The 16,689-nt window shown below is 31.5% G+C and overlaps 1 protein-coding gene across 3 annotated transcripts in view; it reads right to left on the bottom strand.

The window, feature by feature from the left end:
• The window catches only part of LOC114325118 (phospholipase DDHD2), a 323,630-nt gene that overhangs the window by 34,709 nt on the left and 272,232 nt on the right, over positions 1-16,689 (bottom strand). For all 3 annotated transcript variants that reach the window (XM_050663474.1, XM_050663476.1, XM_050663477.1), the window contains exon 7: positions 12,685-12,858. In XM_050663474.1, the coding sequence (XP_050519431.1) occupies positions 12,685-12,858 (174 nt within the window). The remainder of the gene's footprint in view (positions 1-12,684; positions 12,859-16,689) is intronic.

A 16,689-nucleotide genomic window follows, 5' to 3' on the forward strand; every position in this document is an offset into this window, starting at 1 on the left:
GTGACATATTGAATTGAAAGTTAATCAGTTTTGTCCGCTGATGACACCACTAGTTTAAAAAAATTATTTATATTGTAAGTTTAAAAATATATGTCAGTTATAAAAGGAAAACAATCCTGAACCAATATACAGGTTCAGGATGGTTAACGTGGTTCAGGTTTGTGTTTAAGTTTTACTATCGAAGGCTCAGGATTGTACTATAAATGAATGTATATATATATATATATGTATATATATATATATATATATATATATATATATATATATATATATATATATATATATATATATACAGGGTGAGGCAAATAAAGGGCCTATTAGAAATATATCGAGAACTAAAGGCAACAGAATCATGAAAATTGGAATAAAGGGGATTTCAAGGATTGGGTGTTAAATGAAAATATTTTCATCTCTTTGCAACTTCCGGTTATACCGGAAGTTGCTTATAACTTCGTTTTTTTAAATGGGGCACCCTGTATATTTTTACATTTTTGGATTCTCTTCGATGTCTTCTTTCTTAAAATATGAGGTTTTGTAATATTATACAGGGTGTTTTAAAAGATAATTACGTTTTTTTTATTAATTTCGTAGCAAAATTAACACCCTGTAGAATTGTAGTAGTTTGACATCTAAAACTCTACTTACGTTCAAATGATTTTTAATATACTCTACTATTGTTAAGAATCATTAGTATAGCTAAATTTTTAATTTTAGTATACAGGGTTGGTCGAAACTCGGAATGAGTATTTTCTGAGTTTTCTTAAATGGAACACCCTGTATTTTAGTATTGTAATGAAATTATATTTTATGATACTTTTTTATTTCTTAAGCATTCCCTATACCTAACTGCTTTAATTTGTGCTTAATTGTTAATCGCACCAACAATCTTAACTACGTAGGTATTTTGATAGCTAAACCATTATTGGTAATTTTAAGGACCAGTCTGGATTAATATATATTTATTTCTGAAAAATTATTTGGGATTGAGTATTTTCACGGCCAAACTAATAAAATTTTACGTATTTTTTGTTGCAATTAATGTTTAGCTTGAATCACCAATAACTCACAAATTAAAGCAGTTAGGTATAGGGAATGCTTAAGAAATAAAAAAGTAATATAAAATATCATTTCACTACAATACAAAAATACAGCGTGTTCCATTTAAGAAAACTCAGAAAATACTCATTCCGAGTTTCGACCAACCATGTATACTAAAATTAAAAATTTAGCTATACTAATGATTCTTAACAATAGTAGAGTATATTAAAAATCATTTGAACGTAAGTAGAGTTTTAGATGTCAAACTACTACAATTCTACAGGGTGTGAATATTGCTACGAAATTAATAAAAAAACGTAATTATCTTTTAAAATACCCTGTATAATATTACAAAACCTCATATTTTAAGAAAGAAGACATCGAAGAGAATCCAAAAATGTAAAAATATACAGGGTGTCCCATTTAAAAAAACGAAGTTATAAGCAACTTCCGGTATAACCGGAAGTTGCAAAGAGATGAAAATATTTTCATTTAATAGATCATCCTCCAAAACCCCTTTATTCCAATTTTCATGATTCTGTTGCCTTTAGTTCTCGAGATATTTCTAATAGGCCAGTTATCTGCCTCACCCTATATATATATATATATATATATATATATATATATATATATATATATATATATATATATATATATATATATATATATATATATATATATATATATATATATATCGTACCATCAATGCAAGACTATCACAACCCAAAAATTACCATTCTTTGTTTTTTATGAATCTGTAATGGTAATGGGTAGTCTAACATAATGCAAGAGTATTATAACTTAACATTAATATTGTTTAATAATGTCTTATATTAAATTTTGAGTTATAATACTCTTTCATTATGTTAGGCTACCCATTACCATTACAGATTCATAAAAAACAAAAAATGGCAATTTTTGAGTTGTGATACTCTTGCATTGATGGTGCGATATATATATATATATATATATATATATATATATATATATATATATATATATAACAGGTATATAATATTTGCTGAAAAGTTAGGAAACAAGGCTGAAATATTGGGGTAGCAGCAATCTCAAAGAAAACTCTTTATAATAGTTCCAAGCTTTCGAAAATGTTTATTTTCATCATCAGGGAAACTACAATCATAAATAGACAGTATTTAACAAATAGGCTAACTGAAATCAATAATAATTGCTATCTTTGTGTTACCAAAAATCCAGAACACCATAGTTTCCTCTCACTAAACCAGGTGTCGAGGATCCCCAAAAACACAAAAACAACAAAAAATTGTTTTGAGAAATGCAGAGTCAATACTTTCACTAAAAACACTGCATATCACAAAACAATCTTACTAAAGAGTTACTTATATGTTTGTACTTACGTTATTTGAGGATGTTGAGCCTAGTTGTTAAACATTTATTAAATAATTATAATTGGTTCAGTGGTAGTGACGTTTCCGTATGAATTCAAACAAAATTTAATAAAAATCGATATAACATTTGTTAGACATTTTCAAAAATGCCATTTGACATACATCATTTTTTAAAATATTTTACCATTTTTCAATTTATACTCGATTTTTAGAACAATTTTTTATATATAGTTTTTAATTTTAATTTTTATATACGATTTGTACCAGGACAAAATTTCGTTTTATATGTCAGTGTTTAACAACTAGGCTCAACATCCTCAAATAACGTAAGTACAAACATATAAGTAACTCTTTAGTAAGATTGTTTTGTGATATGCAGTGTTTTTAGTGAAAGTATTGACTCTGCATTTCTCAAAACAATTTTTTGTTGTTTTTGTATTTTTGGGGATCCTCGACACCTGGTTTAGTGAGAGGAAACTATGGTGTTCTGGATTTTTGGTAACACAAAGATAGCAATTATTATTGATTTCAGTTAGCCTATTTGTTAAATACTGTCTATTTATGATTGTAATTTCCCTGATGATGAAAATAAACATTTTCGAAAGCTTGGAACTATTATAAAGAGTTTTCTTTGAGATTGCTGCTACCCCAATATTTCAGCCTTGTTTTATATATATATATATATATATATATATATATATATATATATATATATATATAAGAAATATAAAATCTTTCCGAAAGTCCCTTTTTAAAAAAGATTTATTTAACTCTAAAAGTAGGTCTTTACAATACGAAGGTAGAAACTGAACTAAACAATTATAATTTTAAACTAAGAAATGAAAATGTGATATTTCACCATAGTAACTGTGATAGTCACCATAGTAACTATGAACGTATGATGTCTTCATCAGCGTTTCTCTGGTTCAGGGACTTCCTCTTCTCACGGTCATTACCGTGTTACAGCTGATGTTGCGGAATATGGGTCGTTAACTTAAACAGGGTGTTTCATTAATAATTGTCCATATAGTAACTGGAGAAACCTTAGCACAAAATACGAAGATTTAACCTAAAACACTTAAATAAAATGTGGTTCCTTACTGAGTTACACACCGAGAGAAAAAAATTCTTGACATAAAGAAACTTTATTAATATTTAAGAAAGATCGACTTGGCATATTGCCTAAGAAATATATCTTTGTATGTAAGATATAATTTTCTAAAATATTTCAAATAAATTCTACTATAGCCAAAGAAATATATCTTAAACATGATTGAACTATCACTTTCTGGCAAACTTCAAACCCATTTATCAGAAAGAAATTACACTTGATGTTTATTAATTTTATTAGTCATAAAAATATATTTTCTACACATTAATAAACTATTCTTTCTGAGCAATAATATTTCTTAGTAAGGAATATTATTATTTTATTATTAATAATTAATGTATTTAATGTTAATAAATATATTTCGCAGAGATAAACGTATATTTAGAGTTAAGTTAATATTTCTTGAAAATAAAGTGATATTACATACGGCGAAATAAATCATTGTGTTAAGGTAAAATCATTATTTATTAATAAAACAAGATATTAAACGTTATTATTACATACAAATATTTTCTTCACTCTAAAACCACTGGCTTCTACACAACAATAAGAGGATGGAGAGGCAAATCCAACTTCCTCAAATTTTCCTACTTTTGTTAATAGCACTTTGTATCTATATCAGCAATTTACTAAAACAAAATCGTTATGTAGAAAGAGTAAACTTACTTTAATAAAATTTTTTTATAAAGATATAGATATTTATTTTGGCAAATTTAGGAAATACAAGAAAAAAACAAATACACGGCCCCACATAAAAACTATTAATACTAATAATAATCAATCATATTTAGTTCAAACATGGCATTATTTAATCTACACATCTTTGTTTATTTTTTTCTTTTTGTTAATGAAATATTAATTATTTATCTGTATAATATGAAGTCACACAATAAACATTGTTTAGCTAAAACAAGAGGGAAAATACAACCAATATAAAACACTGAAGCAGACATAATAATAAATAATTTTCTTAATTTTTATAATCTAAAAGGGAGAGCATACCTAATCATTAAGAAATTTTATTACGGGAAAGTATTATTAGTTTACATCTAAGTAATTTAATATATATTAACTAATTCACGGTTTTCGGCAATAACATTTCTTAACCATAAACATATATTTCTTTTAGACTAACTGATTTCTTTATCTCAAATAAATTAACAGAAAACATCCTCAGCGTTGCACCCGCCATGTGTGATATAGCGTTGTATTGTATATTTTTATAGAAGACGATACATTCAAGAAACCTATTATAGTTGATACATAAGTATACACATTTTTTAAAAGGTACTTACATATATGAAGTTCTACCATTTCTGGAAGACCCCGCAGTTGGTTAATAACTCCTTTCTTAATATTTTTCTGAAGCTATATATTATATCATTCTATCGCAGCTTTAAATTGTGGCATATTTCCCAGTTAGAATAATAAGCTCCTTTATTTCAGAGTCGTTCATCATTATACCTAAAAAGCATATAAAGATACTATTATGTTTCTTTTTTAACCATTCGGATACGCAACAATATTATTATTACATCTTAAATTACTCAATTTACTTTTATTTAATACCTATAAATGTACGTACCTTCAAAATATCCGTTAATTCGGAAATCAAAAATCCATCTATATGAACATGAACATATCACGCCATCTTGACAAACACTGACGACTAAATCATAAATAGTTAATCTGCGCAATTCTTTTGTGGAAGAAAATCTCTTTGCAAATAACATTTCGGCATTAATGACAAAGTTTTTATTTTATAACCACAGTTACTACAGAGGGTATTTCTGAAGAATTATTTCTTGTGGTTTAAAATATTTATTTGATTGCAAGAAAATTTCTTGTTCACAAATATAAATATGGATTAACTTAACATTATATTTCTTATACTGCAAAATATTTGTAGTTTTCAATTTAAGAAATAAAAACTTTAGGATAAGAAAATTAAATGTAACCATTAATGCATTTCTTAGTATTGAAGAAATTATCTGTAAGAAATTATTGAGTTGTGTTTAAAAAACTCGTTTCTTTATATGTGAACCGGTATGTTTAAGTTAATAGGATATGTTAACTTTTAAGAAATATTACTCAAAGAAATCGGTGTTTTAGGAGAAAAGAAATTGTTCTCTCGGTGCAGGGTGTTTTATCTAAAAATTTAAAAACTATTTTTGCTCAGCATTTTAAAAATATTCTACGTATCCTTTTCATACTTAGCAGAAACTGCGACAACTATACACCCTACTAAATTATGATTAACAAACGTTTCTAGCTACTACCAGTGGCGTACGACAGGGGATGGTGAATGTTTGACCCTTCTCAAATTCTACGCCACTGGCGGAATTGCCATTTTGGCGCCATTTTTAGATTCTCCATTACTTTCTACGTAAATAATATACTCTTCATTGGTAACGATAAAGTCATTAGTTTTCGAGATATTTGAAGTTAAATATGAAACGGCACAGTTATTTTGATTAACAATTTATATGATTCATATGATTAAAATTTAAAAATTATTTGTACCCATTACTTTAAAACTATTTGGCGTATCCTTATCATACTTGGAAGAAAGTGTAGGTACTGTATACCCTACTAAATTAAGATAAATAAACGTTTCTATCTACTACCAGAGGCGTACGACAGAGGATAGTGGCAGGTTGACCCTTCCCAAATTCTACGCCACTGACGAAATCGCTATTTTAGTGTAATTTTTTGATTTTCCAAAACTTTTTATGTAAATAATATACTCTTCATTCGTAACGATAAAATGATTAGTTTTCGAGATATTTGAAATTAAAAATGAAGCGACACAATACATTAATCAAAATGACCGTGTCGTTTCATTTTTAACTTCAAAGATCTCGAAAACTAATGACTTTATCGTTACGAATAAAGAGTATATTATTTTGATAGAAAGTGTTGGAGAATCCAAAAATTGAACTAAAATAGCAATTCTGCCAGTGGCGTATAATTTAAACAGGGTCAAGCATTCACTTTCCCCGTCGTACTCCTCTGTTAATAGCCAAAAACATTTGTTTAATATAATTTAGTAGTTTGTACGGTACCTACACTTCCTGCCAAGTATGAAAAGGATACGCCGAGCAGTTTTAAAATGCTGAGCAAAAATAGTTTTTTAATTTTTAGATAAAACACCCTGTAACTCAGTAAGGAACAACATTTTATTTAAGTGTTTTGGGTTAAATCTTCGTATTTTGTACTAAGGTTTTTCCAGTTACTATATGGACAATTATTAATTAAACACCCTGTATATATATATATATATATATATATAAAATTACAAGGTATATAAAATAGAAATATAAAACACAACTTATAAATATCACAAACAAGAACATAGATTAACAAAAAATATTTTGTGTCACGGTAAGCATTTCAGTGGATGTTCTGCAATGCGTCATATATTCTTCCGAGCAATAAAAGAAATGTTTCAACAGATACCTTTTTATGACTTTTTTGAAACTGTTACAACTTAGCTGTTTAATATCTTTTGGTAAAATATTGTAATAGTTATAATTAAGACAATGTTTATCTAAAAGACGCAATCTACAGCGATTTGTTAGCAAATAGTGAGAGTTTCGCGTATTGTGAACGTGAACATCAGACTATTAAATGGGCCCGTTTTCTGCGAATTTCAATCAGAACTTGATATATCAACAGAGTAGGTAGCGGCATAATTTTTAATTTGATGAAGAGAGGTCGGCAATGTTCCAGATAACTAACCCCTGCTAAAATCCGGATAGCTTTCTTTTGCATCCTGAAAATTTGAAGAGCATTTGTTGAATTGCCCCATAAGATTAATCCATAGCTTAGGTGTGAGTGAAATAAAGAAAAATATGTCACTTTCAATGTCTCAAAGTTGACAACCCTTGATAGTTGACGAATAACAAACAATGTACAAGACAGCTTCTTCTTTACTTCTGAAATATGAGCCGACCAGTTCAATCGATTGTCTATGGTTATTCCTAACAGTTTAGCAGTCTCTTTGTCATCTGGATCGCCATTTAAACCACTTGCAGATATAATCAAGTCCTGCGTTTTATCAGTATTAAGTTTTAGTTTATTTGCAGCAAACCATGTGCTAGATTTATCAAAAACTTATTAAGTAAGCCATTTTTAAATCCTCATTATTATTACCTGATATTACGTATGTCGTATCATCCGCAAATTGTACTGATTTGTACGGAGATATGAAATGATACAAATCGTTGACATATATAATGAATAAAAGAGGTCTCAAGACCGAACCTTGTGGGACTCCATGTTTTACGGGTCGAAAATCGGAGAGATGACCTTTAGACACTACAGCCTGGTGTCTGCCACATAGGTACGAAGAGATAAGCTTAAGAGGGATGCCTCTGATTCCATAATAATTTAATTTGTGGAGCAAAATGTCATGTGAAACGCAGTCAAAAGCCTTCGACAAATCGCAGAGAGAAATTGCTATGCGATTGTCACGTTCAAGCCCCTCAATCACCTCGCTCACAATATTATATACCGCGTTTGTAGTAGAACGAGCACTTCTGAATCCATATTGCGAGTTGCTAAAATAACTTTTAGACTCAAAATAGGAATATAATTGTTGTTTAATCACCTTTTCAATCACTTTCCCGAATGTAGACACAAGCTTATGGGACTGTAATTGTCAGTTTTCGAGGAATCACCTTTTTTATAGATAGGTAGTACCTTTGAGTACTTTAGTGCTCCTGGAAATACTCCAGTTGATAGAATTAAGTTAATAAGATGAGTGAAAGGTGTTAAAACTATTTGGTAAGTTTCTTTTAAAATCCTGCTATTAATTTCGTGAACGTCCTTACAATTAGAATTATTAAGAGATTTAATTATTTGAGAAATCTCATCTTCCACAACTCGTCGGAAACAAAAGGACTTGCTCGGTGAAAGATAATTTCTGTAACTGAAAAGGATATCGTTATTAATAGTGGGAAGGGATGTAATTATATTCTCTGCGATTGTAATAAAAAATTGATTTATTTCGTCTGGAGATAGATCTGGTTGTACCGAACTGGATCTTGTATTGCCTCTTTCGAAGTTTAATATTTTCCAGCAGTCTCTAGGTTTATTATTGGAGTTAGTAATAAAATCAAAGTAAGCCGACTTTTTAGCATTTTGTAACTGCCGATTATATTCATATTTTTGTTGTTTATATAGTTTGATAATATCGGGATCATTAGTGACATCTGTAATGTGTTTAATGAGAGAAAGATTAGATCTGTAAGACCTTAATTCGTCATTAAACCATTGCACTGGTGTTATTTTAGCAGTTTGTCGTACTTTTTTTAATGGAAAAAACTTTAATATTAAGTTGTTATAAATTTCAGTTAGAAAGAACATCAAAACATCGGGATCGTTATTGGCGTCATAGAAAAAGTCCATCTTTGTACTAGCTAGTGCATATTTAAGCTTCTGCAAACCAGAAGAAGTAATAGACCGTTGAAGTGATTGATTAGTGTCAACAACTTTAAGCTCAGAATCAATAGATATAAATAATTGTGCTCGATGGTCAGAGAAACAAGGTTCAAGTACGCCCACTCTGTAGATATTTTCAGAAAAATTTGTCATAATGTTATCGATGCAACTACTGGACTGAGATGTGATTCTAGTATAATCGTTTATCGTTATTTCTAGACCAAAAGACATTAACGGATTTTGAATATCATAAGAAGAGTCAGATTTAATTTTAAAATTTATATTAAAATCTCCAAGTATAATCAGTTTGTCTGCTTTATTAAGTAAAAACGCTATAACATTCTCAGAATTCACCAAAAACAAGTCACAGTCACCATTACCTGATCTGTATACAGTTAAAACATTGGTTTTTATTGAAGGTATATAAATTGCACAAAACTCTGAAGTTTGCTCTACATTATATTCATTTAGATTAAGAGAAGAATACATAAGATTTTCTTTTACATAAATTGCAACTCCACCTTGTTTCTTTTTAACCCTACAAAAAAAGTTAGCTAGTGAAAAGCCGGAGATGTTAATTAATTTTAGATTTTCTTCAGTTTACCAGTGCTCTGAAAAACATGACTTTTTATCCGCGTTCTCATAGAACTTTTTATCCGCAAGAAAAGCATTGTGAAGGGCCTGTTGAATCTGATCCGCAACAGTACTGGGGGATTTCCCCTAGTCAGTATTCCTTCTATTCCTCACTCTAGTTAATATCGTCTGAGAAACCCTAGACCCAGATTCCTTGGCTGCTAAACCCATAAAACAGGCTCTCAATAACAATATTACATAATCTTGGTGGCAATATCTTGAGGGCACCTCTTAGTTGCCATCAGGTTTATGACACCTACATACGTATCTGTGGATATTATTCTGTTCTAAAGTATCTGAAATTTTTAGGGTTATGATCTCCTTCATATTTCAGGAGCTCATTAGTCCGTCTTGTCCATGCAACTTCCTATTTTTTAGCGAACTTATGGCCATCTCAACTTCCTGCCGATTGAATTATATTTCGTTTCTTAATTTCCTTTAAAGAAAGGTATATTAATATGAAAAGCACTAATGCTTCTAATTAATAGTAGTTTAAGACAGTGATTCCCAACCAGGGGGCGATTTAAGATTTTCAGGGGGGCGATAGAGCGAAGGGAGCGATATGGGGGGCGATAATCCGGGAAATTAGAAATGGGTAATTGAGAAAAAGAAATACAATACTTTCCATCGGATATCCATAGGATAATAAAAAGTAAATATGTGTACCAATGCAGGTAATAATAACACAAACATCTCGTCTAGTAACAGAAGGCTATGAATCATGATATAATTTAATTCTATGGGTAAGTAATACATTATAATAAATTCTGCGTTTTCCTTTGATCGACCTTTCGTATTGTGCGAACATCCGCACAAAAGAGACAGAGATAGAAGTGGGATAAGAATGATGAGAGTAGGTACCGACCCTGCCGATCTGACTCGAACAGAAAGCGAACGGCCGAAGTTGTGGTCATCTTGTCATAGATGCGGTAAATAAAATTAAAGCAAAACCAAAGAATGATCTAATATTTCGTACACTCTATGAAGAAAATAATGAGATATTTAATTTTTATAGTATTCACAACTGGTGAAATCTGTCTAAGGGGGGGGCGATCATGGGAAAAAAGTTGGGAACCACTGGTCTAAGATAAGGCCGATCTGCACCGATCTGTTTAACGGATAAAAATTATTGGATATGTAATTTCGTATATTAACAATTGTAAAAAACAAGAGGTGCCCGATCTAATTTTGTTCTGACTATAATGAATTAATAATTAAAAAATGATATTTTTATAAATAAAAAAAATTCGACCCGGGCAGATATTATTTTAATTTTTTGGATCATTCTAAACAAAAAGGACTTTTGTAAGTTTTCTCTTAAGTTGGTCGTTTTCGAGTTATAAACAATTTAAAATTGAAAAAAGAACGAAAGAATCATAATTTGGTATTCTTATGTATAAATAAGTACTCTTTACTTTATTCGTTTTAGGAATATTTCTTTAGTCACTGATGTGTATTCACGTAAAGTAACAATCACATTCTGTGTATTTCGCGGGTAATATCCATCCTTAAAATAAGAAGCAAATAAAGCTTACTTCAGCACCAAAAATAATTATTAAAATGTAGCAGATAATATGAGTATCCTTAAATGAGCCAAATGGCTTGATTCAGGACTAACCGAAAAGTCGACGGTTATTCTAGATACTTGCTTGCATTCTAGATATTCTACATATTTCATGATTGTGCCTTTCTTTTGCTTTTTTCTTTTAATATTTAAATCTTGGAGAGGTAAATTTTAATCAGCCTAGTGCTGAGGTGATGTTTAAGTAGATAGTACTACTGTAGCTGTGTCAAGGCACACCACGGGCTGTTCTGAAGAGATCAAGAGGTCAAAATGTAGATAAACAGATGGTGGTGGTCTCTGCAATGAAATTAAATCTTAACTGTCTTTATTTACACTTCGTTCTTACTCTGAATTGAGTACTGGGAATCAGAATTTGTTTGATCTTTACCTAGATAAATTGATGTGTTGTGGAATACATATGGTAGATTCTCCACGTCTATTCATTTATCGCTCTTTTTCCTTGCAAATTATATAAGGATGGGGTACAGGTGAAAATCATAATCTGTCTCCGACTTAAGAAATCTTTCAGATTTTTATTTTTAGGTTTCTCGTTAAATTTAATTGTAACATTTGGTTTAGTAAAATTTCTCCGCGTTGGTCCAAAAACCACTGTTGGTCCGACGGACCAGCGGTTGAGAATAGCTACTCTATACAATGCCACGCATAATCTAATTTGACTAAAATCTTTGTAGATTTTTATTTACTTTTAGAGATAAGCGGTCTACCTCCTATACAGTGATGAGTGCCCTAATAACCAGCAAAATAACGCAAAAGATGGAAAACACATTAAGTTGTGAGATAGTATTCGATAAAGCTTGTTCTTACACGTCGCTAGTTCACTTCAGTCATATTTATACGTAAAATTGTCGAAAAAACATTTTTTTAAAACAATGAACACAATTAAACGTCAAAATTCAGTTTTAACACAATTAAACGTCAAATCGAAATAGAAACGTCAAATAAACTTAATTTCAAACTAAAATTGTGGCTTATTAAAGCAGATTGTTGTAATGGCCGGGAGTTATTCCTGAGCGAGAAAAGTTTTTACCTTTGTTGTATTTGTTCCATATCAACTTTAAATTGTAGGTGAATAAGGGATTTTTCCTTTATTCCGAGACGATGAGCTGCAAAATAGCCAAGTAGGTGGAGGCCAATAAACCAAAGAAGAAGAAGAAGACATACATTATCTAATAAAACTAGGTTAGGAAGAACGACATACGTACAATTATGACTGAAGTCAACTAGCTCTTAAGCTAACATCTAAAGGTGGAAACTCTCGATAGTGGTAATGTAATTTAACTTACATTATAGGTATCTACCGACATCTTCCCAACTCCACTAGTTTCATCTCTTTTTATTTCACAACGTATTGTTTTCTATCTTTTGCGTTAGTTTGCTCGTTATTACTCGCTCTATAATTATACGATGTCATGAGACATAATTGTATGCAAGTAATTTATCATCTTGAACAGCTACAATATGAAAAAGCTTTAAATAACAATAAAGCAATTGTAAAATTTACTTACCTATTGGAGATCCCAAAGCAAAGAAATTCTTTGGTTCGAAATTAAGTCGAGTGTAGTGTATTTCCGGCTGTCCCGTACCGATAGCACCCATCATATAGCTTATTCTTTTACTCATCTTTCGCTGAGGTGGAGCTGGTTTGACCGAGCCTGGACTACTAGAAAGAATTTCATCACCTACAAAAAATATATTTTGACGTCATCATTATGTATTAGTATTATGTAGGTAAAACAAGAATCATCTTGAAATACTGCACACCTAAGAGAGTGGCACAAACACAAACAAAAATCAGAGTCGAAGGACTAAATACGGAATCCACGAAATACTTATACATAAAGAGAATATCAGAAAACATTGCTCAGAATGGAATGGTAGAAAACGATAACATCGAGGAAAGCTGGAAAAAACTCAAAGTTAATATAATTAACGCAGCAATAGAATCACTTAAGAGAAAAGTAATGAATACTAACATATCAAAAAAGAAAACGCCATGGCTTAGAGAGCCAGTGAAAATAAAATGTGAAGAAAATAAAGTCTTTTTACAATACAGAACAAAACAAACACAACATGCATACAACCGCTATAAACGAATCAGAAACGAACACTTTAGCTAGACAAATAAAAATACTGGGAGAGCTTCTCAAAACAGATGGAACAGGACTTCTACAAAGCACAAAAGAAAATATAGAGAATGATCAGAGGACCAAGAACAGAGATGAACAAACTAATAAAAACTAAACACATTCAAAAGGAAACATGGGCAGACTACTTTCGATATATATTTGCTAAATGTGACGATAATGAACCACCAACACCTGAAGTGACAATAAACGAATAAATAGAACAAACAAAATAAAAACAATAAAGAAGCAGAGCTAAAGGAAGCATTAAGGAAAATAAAAAATAGAACATCGCCAGAAGAGGACAGAATATCGAATGAACTCCTAAAGTATGGAGGACAAGATCTGACCAAACAACTATTAAAACTAATCCAAAAAATAATAGAACAAAACAGAACACCACAAGAATGGATATCAAGCATCCTAATACCACTCTTCAAAAAAGGAGACAAATCAGATCCGAAAAATTACAGAGGAATTAATATAACAAATAAACTGAATAAAATTATAACATTAGCAGAACAACAAGGTTTTAGGTCGTGAAGATCATGCACCGATGTTATATTTATGAGACAGGTTCAAGAGAAGTCATTAGAATACAACAAACCGGCATATTTATGTTTCGTGAACCTTAAGAAAACTGGGTCAAATTAAAGGACGTTATCCATAGACGTGGAGTAGCAATTATTGTCGATACAGAGGTCAACAAGCCAATAGAGGGTTTTGTCCTAATCTCAGAAAGAGTGATGCTACTACAAATAAGGACACCACACACGAAACTAAATTTGATCAAAGTATATGCACCAACGACGGATGCAACAGAAGATGAAGTAGAAACATTCTACCAACAAATTGAAGATGCACTGAAAATGACAGAGCAGGGAAATCACGGTAGTTATGGGCGATTTTAATGCAAAAGTCGGCAAGGGAAGTGCTGGAACAATAATGGGAGATCAAGGACTAGGGGAACGTAACGATAGAGGTGATCGTCTAATACAATTCTGCCAAGAACAAAATCTAATAATCACAAATACGTTGTTTAAATTACCTTTGAGACGGTTATATACATGGCGCTCACCAGCAGATAAACCGGAAAAAGTGGTAAGAAACCAAATCGATTATATACTGATTAAAGAGAGATATCGTAACACCATCAAATCCGTTAAAACATCCAGGAGCAGATGTCACATCAGACCATAACCCACTAATCGCTAATGTCACACTTAAGCTTAAACGTATTAGAAAACGCCAAAGAACTCCAAATATAGATGTTAGAAAACTGAAAGAAGTTGATATAAAAAACAAACTGCAACAGAAAATATACGAAAACCTTGATAAATTAGATACTAACACCTACGAGATAAACCATCAATGGGAAACACTAAAAAATTGCCTACTTGTTCCATGCGAAGAGATATTAAAAGAACCGATAAGAAAGAGAGACAACTGGATGACCGACGAGATACTCGGCATGATGGACCAACGAAGACAAGCCAAGAACAAAGACAATCACAATTACAAAATAATTAACAATGAAATCAGAAAAAAGATAAGAGAGACAAAACAAACTTACTATGAGGAAAAATGTAAAGAGATAGAAGATCTTCAGAACAAATACGATCTATTCAACCTGCATAAAAAGGTTAAAGAAATGGCCGGGCTGCAAAAAAGAAACCACAACACAACTCTTTTAGACAAAAATGGAAACACTATTATAACGACTGACGAAAAGCTAAACCGATGGAAAGAATATATGGAAGAGCTTTTCGACGACGAAAGAGGAAACCTACAAGACATATCTTTCGAAAACAGAGAAACAAGTGTAGAAATTACAAAGGAAGAAAAATTGTATGCACTAAAAAACACCAGTAACGGAAAAAGCCCGGGGCCAGATCAACTGCCTATCGATATCCTTAAAATAATAGAAAATGAGTACATAGATGTCCTCTTAAAGCTCTTTAATGAAATTTATCAGTCGGGTGACATACCCAACGAATGGTTGACCTCAACATTTATTTGTCTCCCAAAAAAGAAAAATGCTAGAGAATGCACCGACCACCGCACCATAAGCCTGATGTCTCACACACTTAAAATGTTTTTAAAGATCATTCATAAACGCATTTACCAAACACTTGATATGGATATTGAAGAAACCCAATTTGGATTCCGTAGAGACGTAGGTACCCGTGAAGCTCTCTTTACATGCAACGTACTAATCCAGAGATGCTTGGACGTGAACCAGGATATGTACGTCTGTTTCATAGATTACAACAAGGCTTTCGATAAAGTTCGCCACAAACAGCTAATGGACGTCCTCAAAGCAAAACAATTACAATACAATGACCTTCGAATTATAACAAATCTATATTATAAACAGCAAGCACACATACGCATTAACGAACACACATCAGAAGAGTTCGAAATTAAAAGAGGAGTGCGACAGGGGTGTGTATTATCACCACTACTATTCAATGCATACTCTGAAGAAATTATGAAAAGAGCTCTTGAGGGAGAAACAGCAGGAATAAAGGTAAATGGAATGCCAATTAACAACATTAGATATGCGGACGATACTATCATAATAGCAGACAACCTTAAAGACCTTCAAAAGCTAATGAACAAGATAGTTGAGTATGGCGAAGAATATGGATTATCAATAAACATCAAGAAAACTAAATTTATGAGGATATCAAAAACCCAAAATAATGATGAAAGCCTGACAATTAAAGGTAAAACTTTAGAACAAGTAGAAAACTACAACTATCTTGGCACAATAATTAATAACACAAACGATTACTCCAAAGAAATCAAAGTTCGAATAGAGAAAGCAAGAACAAACTTCAATAAACTGAGAAAGGTACTTTGTGCAAGAGAACTGAAATTAGACTTGAGAGTTAGGCTGGCAAGGTGTTATATTTTCTCGACTCTGCTTTACGGGATAGAAGCATGGACACTTAACGCATCGGCTACTAAAAAGTTGGAAGCATTTGAACTGTGGGTGTATAGAAGAATCCTGAAGATATCATGGACCGAGCATATAACAAACAACGAAGTCATGAGAAGAGTCAACAAAAGACTGGAAATATTGGAAACCATCAAGACACGAAAGCTGCAGTACCTGGGACATGTTATGCGTAATGATAGATACAACATACTTCAGTTGATTATACAGGGGAAAATCCAGGGCAAGAGAAGTGTAGGAAGGAGACGAATCTCGTGGTTGCGTAACTTGAGGGAATGGTACGGATGCACATCAACCGAACTATTCAGAGCAGCAGCATCTAAGATCAGAATAGCCATGATGATTGCCAACCTCCGTCGCGGAGATGGCACATGAAGAAGAAGAAGATCCATTTATTGTACGCAAGAGAGGTACTTCTACGAATA

This window comes from Diabrotica virgifera, chromosome 10 (assembly GCF_917563875.1).
Source record: "Diabrotica virgifera virgifera chromosome 10, PGI_DIABVI_V3a".
Classification (NCBI taxonomy): domain Eukaryota; kingdom Metazoa; phylum Arthropoda; class Insecta; order Coleoptera; family Chrysomelidae; genus Diabrotica; species Diabrotica virgifera.